Here is a 21,992-nt window from a genome sequence, read left to right on the forward strand (position 1 = left end):
TGACAAGTGACCTGGTACCTATTCATTCACTGAGCAGCAAATTCATCCCTGCACAGTGTCAGGGATTCATCGAGGAGCCTGTTCCCTGGCAGCAGGGATTGCTGCTTTCTCTTGGGAAGCAATAGCTATGGTCTGGATACCCTCTGGCAAATGAATGCATTAACCCAAGGCCTTTCATTTCTTTCCTGAGTAAGACAAGACATTGTCTTCTACCTTCAAGCTGTGGGCTGTGAACTGTCAGGGGATATAAATGGATGCCTTGCTATTTTCAGAATTTCCTAATGGTTAACTCTAGGCAGCTCTGTGCTCTGCATGTTGCCTGATTTGGCTTCTGTCTGAGCAGCTTATCTCTCCCCAGGCATGCACAGAGAATTGAGTGTCTCAGATAGGGTCCTGCAGTCTGCTCCTAGGGCTCAACAGCTTTAATGTTAGCACAAAAAAATCTTTATCTCACCTACCTGTAGGAAAACATGGGAATAATCACTTAAATTCATTAAATCTAGGATGATGTCTAAGACTAAAAAATTGTTACAAAATATTATTTTTTTTCTTTGCCTCGAGTTTGAATTGATGTTTATTTTATTGTAGATAAGCTTTATGGGAAAATAAGATACTTTTGTTCTTGCTCATATATTTTCCATTTTCTAAAAAAGTTTAGGAGTCTGGAGGAGGAGATAATGTCATGCCCACTATGTTCCATAGTGATAGCTGTGGTGGAATATATTGGAAAACAAGCTCCTCTTTCAGTTAAGTGGCTGAAAAACCCCAAAATGCCAAAGGAAAGAAAAGCATCTAGAATCATATGAGCAAAATCAAACTTAATTACTGAAAGTCTCTTACTAATATCCTATAAAAAACTACTGGAAGATGGGTTCTGCAGGCACATGTAACTGAATATATGGAGAATTATCCAGTATTGATGAAGGAAATATATCAGTTTGGAGAAGGTAATTGAAAATTAGCATGTTAAGGGAAAATGATAGAGAAAATCAAGACTGAAGACATCATCAATTTAGAGACAGCTTGGAAGATCTAATAATGAAAATAGATAACAGATATCTACCTATTATTTATTAATAAGTGGATATACCAAAATGGTTAGGCTGTTGTTACATCAAATTCTGAAAGTGACTTACACTGGAGGCTTTGCCCTCCTCCTTGGAAACAAGGCTGCTGTACCACCAACAGTATATATCTAGTAAAGCTTGTACACCAGTGCTTTTCTAAAATCTTAAGGAAATAATTTTCTTGTGTTTATTGAACACCAATGTTGATTTTCCTCCCTGTCCTAGATACCGGTTTGTTGAGGAGTTCTAGCATTAATTTTGACCAAAAGAAAACACTTTTGAACAGATAATGTCTGATAAATTGTACAATTTCTGAGCTGCCTTTGCATATATTAATCCTTTCAAGTATTTAGTAAATAATAGAATCATAGAACAGTCTGGGTTGGAAGGAATTTTGAAGGTCATCTAGCCAAAGCTCCCACTCCAGTGAGCAAGAATATCTTCAATTAAATCAGGTTGCTCAGAGCTCTGTCCCACCTCCCCTGGAATTTTTCCAGAAGGCATCTACCACTAATTTGAGAAACCTGTTCCAGTATTTCACCATCTCATTGCAAAATATTTCTTCCTTATGCTGAGTCTAATTTTATGTTCTTTCAGTTTAAAACATCATCCCTTGTCTAATGGCAATAGGCTCTACAAAAACACTGTCCCAACCTTTCTTATGAGCCTCTTCTAAATACTGAAAAACTGCTATAAGGTTTCCCCGGAATCTTCTCTTCCCCAGGCTGAACAACCCCAACTCTCTCAGACTTTCTTCACAGAAGAAGTGTTTCAGCCCTGTGATGTTTTTCTTGGCTCTCCTCTGTACCTGCTCCAACAGGTCAATGTCTTGTGCTCTGAGCGATCCAGAGATTAATGAAGTATACCAGATGAGGTCTCACCAGAGCAGAGCAGAGAAGCAGAATCCCCTCCTCTGTCCTGCTGGCCACACTGCTCTGGATGCAGCCCAGGACACGTTTTGCTTTCAGGGCAGCAAGTGCACATTGCTGGGCCATGTCCAGCTTCTCACCCCCCAGAACCCCCAAGGCCTTCTCTTGTAGGCTGCTGCTGATCTGCTCATCCCCCAGCCTGTGTTGATACTGGGTGTTGCCCTGATCCAGGTCCAGCACCTTGCTTCCAGATCAGGATCTTCACCCAACTGCCATGACTTTTCAAATATCTCAGAGTGGCTTGGCAACTCCACCAGCCCATTCTCTCAGGACTCTGGGATGCATCTTGTCAGGTCCCATACACTTATGTATGTTCAGGTTCTTCAGATGGTCACAAAACTGATCTCCTACAGTGGGAAGGACTTTGCTTCCTCAGTCCCCATTTTGTGATACATCTGTCCAAGAGCTGTGGGAACAGACATGGCCAGTGAAGACAGGCCAAAAAAATTTGTTGAGTACCTCAGCCTTCTTTTCATCTCTTGTTACCAGTTTCGTCAGTCTTACTCATGGAGGAGAGTATACTTTATTTGACTTTCTTTCTCTTGCTGACACACCTGTAGAAACCTTATGATTCTTTGCCTCCCTTGCTGAGTTCAGCTCCAAATGCATCTTTATTTTCCTGATTTCATCCCTATATATCCAGGCAGTGTACCTACACTTTTTCCAGGATACCTGGCTGTGCTTCCACTGCCTGTGTATTTTCTTCTTGCCCTTTAGTTTGACTAGCAATTCTCAACTTAGCCATGGTGCACTCTTGCCTTTCTTTACCTCTGCACAGGTGCATTTCTTGTACCTGTGGATTGCTAGATATTGAATTTTATGGGAAGTGTCCTGAAAGATCTATCAGTCTGTTCTGCTCCTTTGTCGCTGAAAACACATTCCCAGGGGTGCCTATTAATTAATTCTTTGACTGTAGGTTTCTTTCCTAAAATTCAGGGTCTGACTTTACTCTTTACCTGACCCATATCCCATGGGATGCAAACTCCACCAAATGCATGAGCAACCTGGTCTAGTGGGAAGTGTCCCTGTCTTTGACAGGGGGCTGGAACAAGATGGTCTTTAAGGTTTCTTTCAACCCAAACCTACCTATGATTCTGTAATTCTGTGACCACTGAAGTTCAGGCTGCTTCCAGCCTTGATGTCAGTGATTAGCTAGCTCACTTTTGATGGTGACCATCATCCATCCTCTCTGGGAGGACTGCTTATTACCTGGTTTAAGAAGTTATCCTCCATGCATTTCAGAAGTTTCCTGGATTGTCTACAGCTCTCTATGATAATTTTTCAGGAGATGTTGGAGTGACTGAAGTCCCCCAGCAGGACAAGAGCCTGTAAGTGCAATGCCTCCCATAGCTAGAGCAAGAAGGCTTTGTCTGCTCCAGGCTTTCTTAGATCAAGCAGCTTGGAGCAGACACCAACAACCAGCCTCCTTTTGTTGCCTCAGTCTCCAATTCTTAACTGTAAGCTTTCAACCTGTCTGTGGCTGTTCTTCAGAAAAAGACCTCTTTGCAGTGTATCCATTTACTGATGTAGAGGGCAATGCCTCCACCTTTCATTCCTTGCCTGTCCCTTCTGAACAGCCTGTGGCCACTGATAGCCACGCTCTAGTCAGGGGATTCATCCCACCAGGTTTTAGTGGTGCCAAGTAGGTCTCAGTTTTCTAGTGGCACTGTGGCTTCCAGCTCCTGTCTGTTGCCCATGCTGTGTGCACTGGGTTGTCAGCTGTGCCACCTCCTTAGATGAATAACCCTTGATTCTGTTGAGATATTTCACTGGTGTTTCTCTCTTGGCTTCTGTTACCTCAGGAGCCCTTGGCTCATCTTCTGAAGACGTAGTGCACTGCAGAGCAGCCTGCATGTCTCAATGCATTCTCATTAGATTCCATAACACAGAAGAAGGAAAGCTTTGTTCCTGCTCCACAGTAGTCACAGCTATTGTATACTGAACTATAGAAGACTTTAATGAAGTTAGAAGTGGGAAATGATTAGCTGTGGATGGATAGTGTATATTGGGATTTATGTGGATTAAGATTTTTTTTTAATTCATAAATTCCATCAGCATATTTACAACAACTTTCAGTCAGAGAAATTGTTATATTTAATTTCTGCTTACATTTGGAGATACTGCATGAACTGCCAGTGAGTTTTAGTCACTGATATGATAGAGCAACACTGGCATGTTTCCAGAAAGATCTCTGGTTAATGGACATTGTATTGAATCCTTGCACTTCCAGTATTTAGGCTTCATAGAATATTATTGGACTGACAGTATCTTAAATAAAACCAAATTATTTATGCCAGATATTTATATATATATACATAAAGATGTTAAATATTTTTATCCATTATATTGACTTTAAACCACAGTTTGGTAAAAATATTTTCAAATCACGGAAATTATGCATACCATAGATACCATTCTGCCTGTTAATAGGATTTTACATGGCTATTTCCTCTGAAGTAGACTTGCAAATTGAATTTCAGCTTCCAGAGAACAATTAATACCTACAGGCTTTTTGCATTTTTGCAACATGATTATTTTAAAAATTATTCTGTAAGTTTAGCATTTGACAAGAAAAGTACTGGAGTCTGGGCACAGAACTGGGTTCCAAGAGGATCTGTGTTTATTTTTTCATTTTGCTACAGATTTCCTATATATCTTCCACTGTACTTTTCCTTCCCCATTTGATAAAAGACTGAATAGATCCTTCAAATTTTTATTGTCATAAAAATCACGCAGAAGAAGCTAAGTAGATGGCTCAAAAAATTTAAAAGTCACATTGATCCCCTATTTTACCTAAAAAACTCAAGTGGTACAAGAAGAAAATGTCACTTATACAGTTGTATCACTGAAAAGACTGGGTAATAACAAGAAGCACACCAATATTTAAAAATGGTATTTTGTACACCAAGGAAGTGAGAATGGCCTATTTGTGTCCTGTTTCTGAAACAGCAATACTATGTGGAATTTGTTTCTTAATTAAAGATACATAAAACCATCTGTTCCCATAAAATTTGTAGTCTCAAATAATACTTATTTTACTATTACAGAATTTTCAGCAGTAAAATTTAAAATACTGTAAAGATGAATATATTTTTCTGCATTTTACAGAAAGATAAGTGAGGATTTTTGCAAGAAATTCTATCATTAGTTCAACAATTATATAAAGAGCCTCAATCTTAAAAAAAAAATATCTAAGATGAACATTATATCAAATCTTCTGGCAGCAGACTACCTTCCTGATTTGTCTATGAAAACAGAGAGAAATAATGCTATTGCTGTAACTAAAAATACAAACGTTTAATCAAACATGAGCTAAAAGTCCAATATTTTGTTCAGTGAATTGAAAACTCTCTTCTACCAGGTCCCATAAAGTTTACCAATTCTAGTTTAATTTCAACAACGGATCTTGTTTCCTAAAGCAAAGCCTGGAGAGACAGAGGATATTGGAGAGCTTGGAAACTGTCACCTAGATTTACAGGGCTTGGAAGATCATGTCAGCAGTTTGAAATGATTTTAATAATTTTAATAACTACCTCTCCTATTTTCAACAAATTTCATCAATTTACTCCTCTGAGGACCCACACACCTGACTCTTCCCTACATGACTGTCATTGCCCTGTCAACAAGTCTCTGGTGTTCCTGATGGATCTATGCTCTCTTTCACTTTCTCATGAGATTTTGTAATCATTTCCTCATGCTCGTTCCAATATAAAGTCTCTTCTTCATTTTAACTACCACTTAAGGTCAGCCACCACCTTAAGTCCAAACTGACTGAGGGAAGTTAGGATGTTCTCTGTCCATCATCAGTTTTCACCTATGCCTACATCAACCCCAAAGCCTTGCTCACCTGAGCAGAGCTGTCTGATCACTCAATCATATTTGTCCGTGGATAGGACCAAAGTTAGTGAATCATTGCAGCAATAGCAAACTTTTCTAACTAAAAGAACAATTAAATACCAGAGTATATTGTCTTAGGGAGATGAGTGTCTCTTAAACTCTCTAATGGTTCTGAAGCAAAAATAGCTCAGACAATTAAAAACTGCAACTCCCCCATTCGTCATTCCTTGCTTTGCTTGGAAGTGCTTCTCCTGTATCACAAGTAGAAAAAAACAGATGTATCTGCAGGCTGAAATTATTACTGTTCAAAATTCAACATCAATATATCTGTTTTCATAAACTAATATGTAGGATCATGAATTGTGGTGCTTGAAATCTGAACACATGGTTACTTTTCCTGTCCAGTTTTGGAGGATCTGAGGACATGGGTCAGAGCAGCAGTGTATCACAGCTGTACATCTCCAAAGAACATCAAACAATGTCAAGTGGGCTAGGCAGAGTCTACACAGAAAAAGAGGAGAGGTCGTGTGTCTTTCAGGATTCTCTTTCAACTCATGTTTTTATAGTTCTATAAATAATTCCTAATTATATTAAGAAACACTGCACTAAATGGGAGATCTGCAAGATCTGGCTCTTCTTACTTCACGAAGATTTTACTTGCCACAGTCTGAGTTGCAAAGAGTCTGACAGAGATATTTTTATCATATTTACAGATAGTCTCTGTATAATCATCTTGTGTAGATAAGAAACCTAAGGATGTTCTAAAAGATGTAAATCACTTAGATACTTTTATTAAAGATTTCACATGTGGTGCAACTTTTGATTTTCTGTTTCAGTTATCATTTATCATTATGCATTTACTGATTCAGTAACCACCTTCTCATCTCAACCTTCTTCCCACTCATCATCTGGGATAAATAGATTTTATTCTGATTTCCCAGAAAACCTCTTGGAGCTGTCTCATTTTGAAAGAGAAACAAGTATATTTCAACTTACATGTGTTCAGCATTACTCTCTTTAATAATAGATTCTTCAGACTAATAAAAAATAGTAAAGAGAATACAAAAAACCCAGAGAAAAAACAGAACCCTTCTGAAATCACCACCTGGGAGTTATCCAGACTGAATTGAACTTTGCATAATGTTGAGCCTGGATTTTGGAAGAACAACATGAAAATGATTTTTGATATTTTCTCAAGCAGGTTTTATCACTTCATGGTCTCCCTTTCCTTTCCTTTCCTTTCCTTCCCTTCCCTTCCCTTCCCTTCCCTTCCCTTCCCTTCCCTTCCCTTCCCTTCCCTTCCCTTAATTGTGCTTGAGCATAAGACCTGGAACCTTTTTTTTTTTTTTTTTCTTCACATCTTCCAACTATACAAGATACTGCCATAGCAAAATTAAAGATGTCCAGTTCTTGAAATTTTCTTTTCATTTCAGTGCCCTTTTTCAATTTCAGATTTTCTTGATCCACTTCCCAGACCAGCTCAGAAACTTGCCTCTTTACTTACTCTTTACTTGCCTCTTTAGTGAACTTAAGTTATTTCAAACTAATGTGAATCTAGCCAGTGTACAATTACATATTTTTCCTAACAGAAATAACATTTAATGTGGGTCATTATAAGAAACAAGCTTCCAAAATAAGACAGCATCTATTTTGTTTGGCAAACTTATTTCAAATAACAGCAACTAAAGTTTTGAAAAGGTGTGTTGTTCTGTGTTTGAGGTATTGAAAGCAAACAGGGCAAATGCCTGAAAGTTGCGAAGGAAAGGCATTGGGAGCAGGAGTTTGGGAATTGTGGTTTTCAGCTTCAGAGGAATCATTTAAATCCTTAATGGCAGCTTCTCAGATAAAGGGAAAACAGCATTCTCTGAAGGGTGGCCAGCTGTTTAGTACTCAATAATTTGGTTTTTATTCAGCCAGCCTTCTGGAATTGCTGCTATCACAGATAGTGATGCTGGCAAGCAAAATAAAGAGTTTTATGTCATAGAATGCATTCCTGTAAAAATTTATGGAATAGTCCAACATAATTTTGGTTAGCAAAATATCTGTTTGGCATACATTTTCAAAATATCTGTTGGGCATACATTTATCTGGACTAGGCACTAGTCCATTTGTCAAGCATGAAAATCTGTTTAGCTTACACATCATTATTTACAGAACTATCATCTTGTTACTCAGCTATTTTCTTTAAATATTCCAATATACTTGAGTAAAAATAATAGAGGAATTAATTTGAAACCCAAAGGGCCAACAGAGATAGACTTTTTTACTTCTTTATGTTTTCATCTTTGCTTATTCCAGAAAAGTATGAATGAAACTGATTTCCCATTTCCTCAACAGAAGAGCGCCAGTTGCACCAAAAGGAGACCACAGAGTGTGAGTAGATTCTGGCCTTCATTTACACTATGGAATAGGAAAAAAGCCAAAAGTGAAGTCAACAGCCTCCAGTCAAATTCCCTTTGATGTTTGTAAAAAAGTGGCTTGGACACGGGTAGCAGAATTTATGCCTGTTATTCAACATTATACTCTTTGAGGCCTGTATGCCCCCTCTGATTTAATTTCTACATGTTTGAATTATGTATTTTTTAGTTTCCTTGATTCACAAGAAGAATTTACATAGATCCTTTTTACAATTTTTTCCACGTTCAGAAAACATTATTTATATTGCAAAAGATCTTCCTTCTTTATAATGAAAGTGGCTTCCCTTCCCTTCCCTTCCCATTTTGAAGCATAACAACACAATTCTCTTGCTATTTTGCCATGAATGAACACCAAGGAGTCCTGAAAAAGAAATCCTCTCTAAACATGAGCTTTAACATGTAAAATTTTCAACAGCCTTCCAATTCCTCCACAATACATGTTGTCCTTACTGCAGAATAAATTCATGCAAAAAAGACCCTGGTTTTGTTAGCAAATTCAGTGATTTTAATTCATCCCCTGAGCAATACTTTCCTCTGATTCATCACAAAGTTTTTGAGCTATGTATAACTGCCCTTCAACATTTTTCTTCATTTGACAAGGAATTGTCTCATCTTTTCGTTTTGAACAACTTTTATTAATGTTTAAGACCCCACTTTTACCCTGCTCTTTTTATGTCTTGTATAAATCTTTCTAGCCTCTCTTTTGAGCAATTTCCTTTACTTATATTTATTCTTTGCCTAAATCTACCTTGGAATATGTGCTCCACCTTTCCTGATTTGGGGCAATGGCTTCCCAGGGCAGTGCCAGGCACAGCGCTGCTGGAGGCAGCAGGGGATAGAGCTGTCCTTTGTGTGCAGAGGGACAGTCCTTGCTTTCTGCAGGATATAAACTCCTACTGATTGCTTCTAAAGGTGTCCTCTGCTCTTGTACCCCACTCACTGCTGTGCCCCAGAGGGCAGGGGCACTGCACTCTGTCCCACCTGGGCACAGCCCTGTCAGCAGAAAGAGCAAATTGCTCTCACCTCCATTTCACTGGGGACCAGGGGGAGGGAGGCAGTCAGCATTTCTCAGAATCATATTACTTGAATTTGAGGATCTGAATACCAACCTAGTGTCACATGCCTTGAATGTTTGAGTTTACAATGTATCTGTTTCTCTTCTGAGTCTTATGCTAATTTGATGTGTTGTAATAAATAATTGGATATTTTTATGGGTTTCATTTTCTTTTTCTAGCATTGTACTGTCTGCTCAGATGAAGCAATGATTAAGAAATAGTATAAATGACAACTTAGGTTATCCACATTTCTTGTGTCTTCAAGTGGCTATTTCTTTTTTTTTTTTTTTAACAAACTTTTATCTTAAAACAAAGTACGGGAGAAAAATATTATTAAGAAAAGGTTTTGTGTTTAATTTCCTCAAAATAAGATCCACTATTGTCTTTTTCCTCTTCATTTACATGAAATTTTTAATTTGCAAATATCAGATGGATTATCAGAATTTTTGGTCTTTTATTCCCATGTCCATTGCTTCAGTCTTCTGCTTGTGAGGTAGATATCCTTCAATTTTTAATGAAAAATACAAATCTTTTTTCTATTCAATCAATTTTGAGTTATGAATATAAATGTTATACAGTTTTTAGCAGTTCTACCAGAAAATACAATGAATAGATCCCTTTTTCTCAGATATCTTAGGTTTACTCGATCCTTCCATCACTGAGAAATCTGATTTCTGGGTTTTTTTTTTTTACACTTTTGATGAAAATCAGCATCATATTATTGCCCTTTCTCATATTTGACAAGTTAGCAATGAACAATATTTATCACTCAGCAGAGTTAAAAGAATTTCAATAGATTCTTACCTGTAATTCTGTTTTTCATTTCCTATGTGAAATCTGTCATATTGTGAATATGCCCGGTTTCCTTCCCAGTCCATTAATTCAATTCTTAGAGAATATTGCCTCTGACTTGTTATTGCAAAGATAAATTCATTTCCCAGCCAATGTTCACCTGATGGACTACCAAAACCCTAGAAAAAATTGGCAAAATAACTAGATGTAATTACTGTATTTGATAGAGCCTATATACAATAATAAAACCATTATTATATTTTACCTGTGCATTCTAATTACTGGTCAGAGCTTTCTTTGCTCCACTTTGACAGTCTCTAAAATAATTCTACAAATATATATGATGTAGGAATGTCATGCAGTTCAACTGGTGTTTGCAAGGGCAGCTGAGGTTATCAGCTGGAAATCATTTTACAGGTCCATGATATTAATAGCATGATGCTGTATTTGCACGTGCTTCAGTGGGAACACTTGACATAACAATATTCTCTAATGCATTTAATATGGTGTTAAACCTTGTTATCTAGCTCTGCTCCTAGTCACCTTCCTCTCCTCACATTTCACATGTTCACATGATCTTATTTCTGGTTAAGCAAATTATATCACTTTTAAACATGGAAAAATAATAATGAAAGAAAAAGCATAATTAATTTTCAAAACCAATTCCTAAACATAGGTTTTTATACATTTTCCAGTTTGTAAAGGTGTTTAAATTGTAGTGAATATTTTACTACATTAAATGTAAGGTTTTATTCAATGTGATTAGCTTATTTACTATATATTAGAATAATTGTTCTTTTTAAGCTATTAGTTCATACATGAGAACTCTTCAGTCCATTTTACATTTTTCTTCTTTTTTCTCTTTAAACAGTAAAAACTATTTTCAACAACATTATTTACTTGTGAAGAACTATTCCATCATGACTGTGCTTATTCATATTTCCTGAGATGGGAAAAATTGGAACCAGAAATCTCCTGATTTGCTTACAGTGGCGTACTGGGGGTATTTTATAAAATCCTGTAAAAACTTCCTAGTCAAATTAAATGAAAGACTGGATTATTTCCAGAGAGCACATATTTTTAAAAGGGTTAAAATCAAGAGACTTCCTTGGGACTAGAGGTTAGATAATGAGAAATGTGTCTGTGAGACACACTGGCAAGACATCGATCTTCTCTATATAATGTTTCAGTCACTCCTAACTTGAGATGAAAACACTGAAAGTAGAGCTCTCACTATTTTCTTTATTGTATTGCTGTGGCTCCAGTCCTGATTAGTTGTGTCTCTGGAGGATGAAATCCTGCCTCCCTAGAGGCCATGTGGTAGCACAGGTAATACTCAGACCATGCATAGGTATTTCTGCTGCAAACTTCTAAAGAAAACTAATTTTAAAAATTTAAAAGCTTGAAAGTTTGGTCCAAAAAATAAAAATAGAGGATTTTTTTTTTGTTGTTCCTAGAGAGAATTACTGTAGAAAATACTTTACTCAGGACGTATTTTTTGTTTACATGACTCCACCTGAGCATATATTTGGTGGCTCACTGATAATAGAGGCTGAGAAGACATGCCACATTTGGATATGTTGAACTGATTACACTAACTTATATTTTGAATAAACATGTCTGCCTTTTGGCTCAGAGAGCATCAAGAGATACCCATGGAAAAAGTGTTTCATCTGCAAGAGCTGAAATTCAGTAGTCTGTGGCAAGTCCCAAAGAAGTCTCAGACTGAAATGCAGGAGCATACTACTAGTTGGTTTTTCCTTTTCTGCATGTTATTTCATTATATCTTTTCTCCAGTAGACTATTTCCTATAGAAGTCTCTGTAAATCCTGGTTGTAGGTAATCCTGGTTGTAGGTAATACTGGTGATACCCTGCTTGGAACCCATCTGTCTTCCAGTGTGAACTGCTGCTCCTCAAGTTTTCCCACTAAGATGCTTTCTGTTATTTCTCACTTGCTGCTTTGATGGCATTCACATTCATATTTGGCTTCATACAGTGTTCCTAAAACACAAAAATACTTGTTCCTCACCTGCATGAGCCCTGTCTACAGCTGGCACACCTTTCTGTAATCACTGTTTTCTGGCTGTGCCTTTGATTCTTTCCATCTTCTTGCCTTGTCTTTCTACCCTTGACAGTCCCACCTGTTGTCTCCTGTTCCAGCAGCCTTGGCAGTGTCATACCAGAGCAGTTAGTGGTTTGCCTCTGACATATTTCACTACTGGTCACTGTCACTCATCTCGGAATAAGGCAAAATATGCTCTGCATAGACTACCTACCAGGAGGTTTGTCTCCCTAAAACTCAGAAAGAAGTGGAGCATAGTTGTTTAGATATCATTCAAATTAGGTTTTCTTGGCGTTTACATGGTTTCTTATTCACAAAAGTTGTTATTATTATTATTATTATTATTATTATTATTATTATTAGTCTATCTTTAAGTGAAGATTATCAGGCAATTCTTTCTCCTTTTTTCCCAGTGCAGGAAAGCTGGGGGGACTCCCCTTTGAACTGTTGCCTATTGAATTATATATATCTTATCTCATTTAGATTACAGCCTATTCAGGATGTAATATATGTAGTGTTTTAACATTATATGATCCCTTATGTGTTTTATAGAAACTCCAGACACCATATATAATTTTTCCGAAGTAATGATTTTTATCCTTCAAATTTTCACCTCCTTTTCCCTTTTTATATGTATTATTGCACTAAGATGAAAATCTATCACTAAGTGGTTTGCTCTCTTGACCACAGGAAATGAAGCTGCTGCAACAGGGAACAAAACATAAAAAGAAATATTAAAAATTATGAGGAAATCCACCACACTAGTTATGAAAAACAGAATTCTACTATCAGGGGCTACAATACTGAAACTCAGATTAAAAATTCCTAGAACAAGATTATTTTTTTCCTTGACAGAAGTAACTTCTTTTTAAACAAACTACTTGCTTTTATGAAAAGAAAACCAAGGAAGTAAGTGGGATATAAAACATTTCTCTGAAGCAAGGAATGTTCCAAAGGAGAAGCAGTGTACTTTATTAAACACCTAATATGGCTAAAAAGATATAAACAAACAAACAGGCACTCGAAGCTTTCAGAGATGTAAACCAGAGAGGAGCAGTACGTTTCTGTTAAGCACAGAGCTGGCAGCAATTTCTTCAAGTATAATTTTATTATGCCAAACTCAACTGTTTCCAACCTGTATTTAGTCTGCAGTTTACTGCCTAAACTTCAGAGCTGAAGACTTGCATGCATCCTGTTTTTCCCAGATACTTTGTCTGACTTAATAACTACACATCTCTCCTTGTTTATATCTTACTTAGACTGTCTCTACCACAAGAACACTACTACTTTGATGGGATATGTAAACTTTTGTGTACAGAAGAAAATGACATAATATTAGCCAAAAAAACCCTGAAAAACATGATTTAATTTTGTGTTTCCATTCCCAACCCTGAGGCTGGCAAAGAGAATGGTTGTGCCTGGTTCTTTTGATTTACCTTCAGAATCCTCAGCTTTCAAAGAACATTTCAGAATTTTTTCTTCAAATACAAAATATTTTTTTCTTGTCTCAGTTAGAAAACTTAGGAACTCAAGCTTGTGTAATTGGTATGCCCACCTGTCCTATATATTTGTGAAATACTTTTTGAACACTTTTGACATTTGGTTAAAAATCACCCAAACTTGAAGTTCAACAAGGTTTCAGAGAACTGGTGTCTGTGATGAGTTGCTGCTGGCAGAAATGCTGAAGGAGAAGCCCAGCATTGGCCTATTCCAATTGCTACAAGCAGATGCAGAGGAGCCAGCCAAGTGCAGATGCTGAGCAAATATTGCCTCAGAGGTTCCTAGACATCTGGGAGAGATTGAGGGACATAAAAGGGCAACTCCAGCTTTTACACAGAGAATCCTAGAAAATAATAGGGTTTCAGAAGGTTATTAATAATAAGAATGGGACTTCTATGTGGGACACAGGACAAAAGTCCACAGAAAAGCAGACCTCATTAATTTTGATGTTCATGGGAGAATTCAGTAATTGTTCAGTAATTAAAATTCAGTAATGAAAAATAAGCATTTTAGTTAGCAGACCATTTGGGTTTATACTGCTGCTCAGATCTGTGGGGCCCCAAGTGATAAGGTGCCTAAAGCCTTGCCTAAGACCATGCTTGTCATTTATGGACTGAAGCCTAAGATTTAGGACAAGAAATTTGGTTTTGAGAATGCCTTAGGGCAGTGTTAAAAGTTAGCATTAGGAGTGATCTATTTCAGGCCCCTAGTTGTTATTAAATATATTTGTTTCCCAGTACATATATACACTGTCAACAAACACTTTAGTTTTTGCATTCAAATAGCTATAGCAAATGCTTCCAGAATTATTTGTGTTAAAGTTTAGTGCCTAAACTCAAGGAATTACATGAGGTGATCCAAGTCATCCTCAGCTATCAATCCACTAGGAAAAGGAACATCTGTATTTCATGAATGTGTTTGCAATTAACTACATTTTAAGACTCTCTGAAACCCAGTGGGTCTTAAACACTGTTCCAAAATTGCATTTTAAATGACTAAAAGATTATTTTGTCATTATCTTTCTATGTTTTGTTCATGATATGTTTCCAAATAAAGAGATTAATTCTTTAAACTCTACATTTTATTCCAAAAATACTCAAATTTTCTTTTCCCTAGAAATTTGCATAATAATTTGGGATGGCTGGCAAATCAGTTGGTTTAAGTTCCCAAAATAGTGTTTAATGTAATAGGAAAGGATCAGTAATTTGCAAAAGTTCTCAGCATTCTCTTTCATTTTCCTCACTAGCACTCTATGGAAGCTGGGAGAAGAATATAGCAGAGAAATATGCTTACATTTTGATAATATTCTTTCTTATCTCTCCACTATTAGTTGCAAAAAGGATACACAAATGTTTGCACTGACCCAGCACAGATTATTATAATGATTCATTTTTTTTCTTCACAAACAGAAAAAACCAAATCTTTTTTGCTGCTGAAAATTGGATTAAGATCATATTTTGGCAAAGGCTGATCTGAAATAAGACATAAAAATCATAAACAATGAATAAATTCTTTTATCCAGATTTTGTCATTGAGAAATAATAAAGTAATGTTTTATACTACATTAGAGCAGATTGTTCTTGTCAATGTGATAGAATTTGTTTTCAGACAAAAAAAATATAACAATACAGAACTTTACTGACAAATGTAAATCCATTTTTGTTGTCGGATGAAGCAAAGGGGTTTTCTGTTTCTATATAACTATATCATAAATTCTGTAAATTCTGACATAATGCTCAATTGGTATGCAAAAATAAAGAAATTATTGGTTTTTTTGTATGGATTAAAGTACTTGGAACTAGGAATCAAAGATAAAAGCACATGATTGTATAATATTTATTCTAGATGACATCTGACTTCTACATCATCTCATTTTCAATTTCCATTTGGTTATTAACAGATTCCAAACTACTAAAGCAGTCATAAGTACAAAGAAACAGAATTCAGTACTGGTTTTAAAAATGCCCTTAAGAATTGAAAAAGTTGATACTTATTCAAAAATAATAAGTAGGGCGCAAAAGAATTTTATTACCTTTGGCAAAATCTGTGAGGGTATTCTGCCTGAATCATGTTGCTCCAAGTTCATTAAACAATTATCTCTCTTACTTTATTTATTTTGTCTGATAATGCTCACAGGAAGCTTTGACTTCTTATAGACAAAACAAATTGAAACCAGACACAGCCAATATATCCAATGGGTTCATCTTCTGTCAGACAATTCAGTGAATAAAGCAGATAATAATTCAGTGTTTTACAGCAGCAGTGACTTCCCAGAAGCCATAAAGAATATTCAGCTCCTTTTGCCTTAGCTGAGATTATGGAATGGATATTGTTTAAGAAGATAATTTCCAAAAAATGTTTGCATACTTTTTTTTGTATACTTGTATATTTCATTCCCATCACATTATATTATTCATTCTTTTATTTTAAATAAAGATTTGATTTATAGAAATTACTTCGATTTCCTCAGACAACATATGTCTTAATTAATATGCATACAAGAATACTGGAAAACAATTCTAAGTATTCAGATTTTTTCTCCTAGGAAGTACCAACACATATTTGATGGCAAGTTTTAAAAATATGTTTAGATTAAAGCCAGATACTGTCTCAAAAGACTAAAAAGAAAACAAAGCTATTGTCAGTTTAAACAAAGAACTAAATATCTATATAATCTGCCTGAAAAACTTGTTCATAATCTGTAGCAATTCAGTCTGTTGCACTTCATTCTAGACTTGATATATTAGTAGAAATACATAAATTAGGTTAATTTTTTACTTTTTCCTTCTCAAACACACCAGTATTAGTAGCAGCAAAATTCCCAATGAATAAAAATCACAGTGACAGAATGAAGAGCAAACCTTACACAAAGGTTGCCTCTGGCTGGGCAAGGGGCCCAAAACAGCTCAGTTGCCTACATATACTTCCTATAACTAAAACAACCAGGACATCTTCCTCAGGCCTGGATTTCAACCTAACTTCCTTACTAAGTAACTGGAAACAGGAGAGTATTTCTTATTGAGACAAATTACATTGAGAGCCTTTATCCCAAACCACCTTTTTCACTGTAGGACAAGTGGATCCTAGGAATGCACAGACACTCAGTGTGACTTCTAGTAAGAGCATCCCAGGGACATGAGTGTGTATTAATGAAAGGAAAACTCATTGGTTTTGGTCCAAGAAAAATGAATTTGAGCTTTCTGATAACTTTCTGACTCATTATTTGCGAAGAAATAAATGGTAAGTTTTAGGGCTAAATATGCAAAATATAAGAAAAAATATCTAGGAAAGGTATTTTTGGTCATTTCAGACAAAAAGAAAAACTTCTGGGGTGTAGGACTTAATTCTCTTCTCCAAATACACTGACTAATCCCAAGCAGCAAAAAAGACCATGGCTAGGAGCATAGATGCTACAGCAAAGACCAAAAGTTTGTGAGTTTGAGAAGGGACTTGAGTTTCAGCCACACAATCTGTCTAAATAGAGAAAGCAAATTTATGGATTGTTTTTGAATCTCATGCTTGGGCTCAGCTGGTAGTCTAAACAGCTGAACAAGAATAGAAGCTGACTGACATCACAGTCAAAAAGTTATACTTCTAATTTGACACGAGCCCCAAAGCAAAGAGTTGCTCCACCAAACTCCAAATGGAGCAGATCATACAGAAGATGCTCCTCCCTGAAGAGTAATGCTGTTCCATGATGAGATCACACAACTGCTATTTGGGAAGACTTCTGCTACAATTCTACTATATTTTCAAGTCACAGATTTTAAAAGGATCCTCACAGAATCTCACCTGGCTCTTCTAATATAGCATTTTCATCTTGTGATTAGAACAGTTCTTTAATGACTTTAATCTTTCTCATGGTGCTCTTAATTATTTAGCATAATTAAGCTAAATCTTGTTATCATTATGTAAAATTTATTAAGTAACAGTCTTTGGAATAACACGAGTCCTATCAGTATGAATCAATGCTGTTAAATTGAAGGACTAGTGGCAAAGCAGGCACAGTATACATCCATGTGTCAAGACAGCTCTTGAAACTAATGTTATCCAGTAATGTTTGCTTAGGAAAGACTGTGCTGAGTATAAGACATTTAAAACACAACTGTGCTCCAACACAAAACTGTGTTTAATTTCACATCCAAAAATATTATCCAAAATAAAGAGGATGCTTCCTTTTGTAGTAACATCTCTGGTGCCCAATATGGTGTTCCAATCCTCTCTGAGACAAATATTGTTTCATTCTTGTTCCCTTACATAATTCTGTTGAAGCTTACACTGTAGATTAAGCCTTGGTCAGGACCAGAAGAGTTTCATAAGCATGTTTTCATAAAACAAAGTATGGTCTCTCACCACTTCAATATCATGACTATTTCTACTGGACATACTGGATTTAGATCTCAGGAGAAGCAGAGAAAATGCTGTCTCTTTCCATAGCACTGATGAAAGTAACAATTATCTGAGTAACTGTTGCAGTCAGAACAGACTTTTTATTACACCAGCAAGACATGCCATTCTTTATCACAGGAGGGTGGGTCTCTGTGCAAGGCGTTACTCACATAATATCTTAACACACATTCCACTCACCAAAAATCATTTCCTTATATCCAACTCACTTGGAAAATGTGTGAAAGAAACAAATTATTTCCATGTTATCTAGCCCAGACCCTTGAAGAAAATTGTCTATTTTCAGATGTAAGAAACTTATGACTTGGAAGCATACTATCATAAGTAATGAATTTGTCACTATATGTTATAAAATTATTCACATATTGAGTGTGCTTTCTAATCATAAGTCACTCCTATAAGTCATTTGTTCAACATAGTCATTCAAGACCACCACTACTCCCAACCTGTCTGGTTTGTTTACACTACAGAAACATAACTTCTGTCTTTTCCAAGGTCATGCATTCCCTAGTTTTTGCTTTTCTCACAGGTCCATTCTGTTCTCAAATCTTCATTTTTCAAAACATGCTGCTATTACAAGGCACTTTATTAACTGCATCACGCCACTGACAGGGAAAAAAGCACAAAGCCATCTCTGCTGAAGAAATTACGGGATTCATCTTCAGCTAGTAGCTAGATGGATAGATGTAGTACAGAGAACTTCATGAAGGCTCTCTTTCTTCCAGAATTTTTTTTTTTATATTCCTTTCCTACTCCAAGGTTATCTAACAAATGCTTGCCTATATTCTTTGAACCAGTAATTCTTTCCCTCACAAGTGTTCCACTAAGAAACAGGAGGAAGAAGAATCTGTGAAAAGTGCCCTGAAAATTTCCTGTGCTAACAGTGAAACTGTCTCAGCTCTAATACCAAGGTAGCCCTATGCCAGCTGTCATTTGAGAATGGCCCATTACCTGCTACTGCTTGGGCATTTTCTCTGCATGTTATTTGAGTCAGCCCAAAACTACTCTAAAATTTAGTGATGATCTTTTGTCACAAGACATATGTGAGTCCTCTTTTAAAGAACACAGGGATACATCTATCAATGCAAGAAGTGTGTAGATGACCGTAACAATGCATAACATAACTTCAAGAGTTATAATCCTGGAAAAAGATTAAAATTCATTCAGAATATCTAGCTTAAAAAAAAAAAAAAAAACAAAAAAAAACCCTAAGAATTATGAAATATCTTGTTCCCACAGTATGGGCTTTCAAATTATGAGTAATTTTTTTTATTCTGTCAAGAACATTCTCCTCAGCCAAGCCATATGGTTTATGTAATTTTTGCTTAAAATCCCACCCACATCTGAAGTTATTTTGCACTAAGATAGTGGAACCAGAATCAATAATCTTACACAAACAATTCTAAAAGGTGCTTTATGCATTTTTATGTAATCATTGTCTCACTTGAAAAAGAAAGTGATGAACATAATGTTCTAATTATTGAAAGGGATTGAAGCTCTGTCTGTAATTATTTGATTCATCAAGTATTTGGGGATAAAATATAACCTGAACACTATTTGTAAATAGTGTTACAACTACAACAGAGAATTATCTATTATCAGTTAATGCTCCAAGAGGAAACTATGTCAGCTTGAGTTTTTGTCTCTTCTTTTAAGACAAATACAATGTAAATGGTGGTGAATACCGTTATTTTGAATGAGGAAAAACGTACAAGTCAACATTTTTACTGAACCGATATGGAAAAAAAAAAAAAAAGAAATGTCAGGGTTTAAAAGCAAGAAAGGTGGGCAGGGAGAATTATAACAGAACTTGAAACTTGAATTAAAACTTTCACAAGAGAAATTAAAATTTTAAGGCTTAAAGGCTTACAACAGGTGGAGACCACAAAATTAATTAGGAGGCCATATCCTAAAACAGAAGCTGAACAGTTCGCAAATACAAATTGAATGTAAGTAACATCTGGAAGTTTTCAGAATGAACTGAACAGAGGCACTGAAAAATAAAGTCTTTATTGGAATGGTAGCTCTTATGTATAATTCAGGCTTGTAAGACTTACAAAGACTAGCAAGATGAAAACATGAAGTCACCAGCAACCTTACTGTCACAAACAAGAAGGTTTTCCAAGCAATAGGTAGGCCCTCTGTCCAAACTAGAGCTTACTTACAGAGGTGGACTGTGGGAAGTATATAAAAATGTGTAAAAACCATCGTGTCTAGAAGGAAATCAGAGACATAGAGTCCAAAGATGCTTTCAGCTGTCCTTTAAGTAAGCAGAAGATACAGATCACCAGACTTCTTATAATAGCTTAAATTTACTGAGGCTCAGAGGAAAGCCAGGCTATTCCAGATAACACAATGTAAATTCCCACAAGAATTGCATCCAAAAACACTTCCTGAGAAAGTTCTGGTGACTACCTCCGTGGTCTGGCTCTCAGCGTGTGAAGAATTTAAGCCACAGAAGAACATAAATTATCCTGCTCTGGTGTCATACCATCAATTCGACCCAACAGCTTTACAGAGAAAAGAAAAAGAAGGAACTGCGACAGGAATGGAAGTGGTTTTGTAGATGTGCTCTTCAGGCATACACAAATGCTACTGATGACTTCTGAAACAATTGGCAGCAGACTTGTTGAACTGAACTGTTGTTGGACTCTTAGATATTAATCAGGAACATGAAATTAAAGGAATGTGGAATTTAGCGCTGAACGTCATTCTTGCCTCAAAGAAACCAAAAGAAAAACAGCTGCTGGTCAGGAAGGTAGGAAATGGTTGCCATATAGCTTAGAAATTCATCTTTGTGTGTACTATGTACAAGTGATCCTAATCTAGCTCATGACATGAATGATTAAAGGAAGTGATAAGTTTTTTTCATCAGAGAGTGGAAAGTAGCAATTAAGGCATAGAGTACAATTAAATACTGACATGCAATAAAAAAAACTGGCTAGGAAAATGATTGCTGGGAGATGGCTAAGGGACATAGTTTCAAATACCTATTGAGAGTTTTTCTCAAATGAGAGAAAGCAGGAAAATTTAAATGTCTGAGGAAACTCCCAACAGACTCAACCCTGAAGAAGGTCCCCTAGGAAACTCATAGTGAAAGTTGGGCTATCAAATGTGGAATAAATTTAGAGAATTTCATGGGAATTATTAAACTAGACATGTTAGAAGGCTAGAGAATAGGGAATTCAATACTCCGTCACCTAATTTGGCAAAAATGGAGACAGTCACTGGGAAAGGTGCATTCATCCAAGAACTGAAAACTGGAAAATGATCAAGAAGTCTCAACAGCCAAGTTAGCACATGAGCTAACCATTTACTCAGATTTGATTATTGCTAATAACTGCCTAATAAATGCCAAAAACTGTGTCTTGGACAGTAAGCTTGTAGAAAACCCCCTTCTAAAGGGTCTTGGGTTTGCAGATGGCAAGCAATAATTTTTAAGTGATATTTCCCCTCTAGAGATCAAAACCCTTAGTAGTGTTTTACATTTACATTTTCTCAGGCAAGAAAATATGAAAAAATACTTGACATTTGCTTCAGGGTGATCTCAACTTTTATTAAAGAAATTTTTTGTTATTCCACTTTGATTTTTTCTGATAAGCAACAAACAGCATAATGGAAAATCCATTGCAAAATGCAAAAGAACAGAGGTAGTAGGTATTGATAAGGAAAGGATGGAAGAACAAACTTATGGGGTTTTCTCTGAATTTAATCCAATTACTACTGAATGTACAAAACTCAAATGGTCCAAGAGATTTCTTGGTCAGAAATCAGTTCTTATAAGCAAAAGTAAAAATTACACTGCACACCATAAGACTAACAAGAAAATTGGAGTATACTGGGAACATATGACCTTAAGCAAGAAGATACATAACCAACCTTGCATAACAGTGAATCTACAGAAAAGGTTATGCACTCATTAGCT

The 21,992-nt window shown here is 36.2% G+C and overlaps 1 protein-coding gene across 1 annotated transcript in view; it reads right to left on the bottom strand.

The window, feature by feature from the left end:
• ANGPT1 (angiopoietin 1) overlaps window positions 1-21,992 on the bottom strand; it is a 152,669-nt gene that overhangs the window by 24,215 nt on the left and 106,462 nt on the right. The window contains exon 7 of the mRNA XM_041470794.1: window positions 10,110-10,276. Coding sequence (XP_041326728.1) covers window positions 10,110-10,276 — 167 coding nt within the window. The remainder of the gene's footprint in view (window positions 1-10,109; window positions 10,277-21,992) is intronic.

The sequence above is a fragment of the Pyrgilauda ruficollis genome, unplaced genomic scaffold (assembly GCF_017590135.1).
Source record: "Pyrgilauda ruficollis isolate IOZ18807 unplaced genomic scaffold, ASM1759013v1 scaffold25, whole genome shotgun sequence".
NCBI classification, from domain to species: domain Eukaryota; kingdom Metazoa; phylum Chordata; class Aves; order Passeriformes; family Passeridae; genus Pyrgilauda; species Pyrgilauda ruficollis.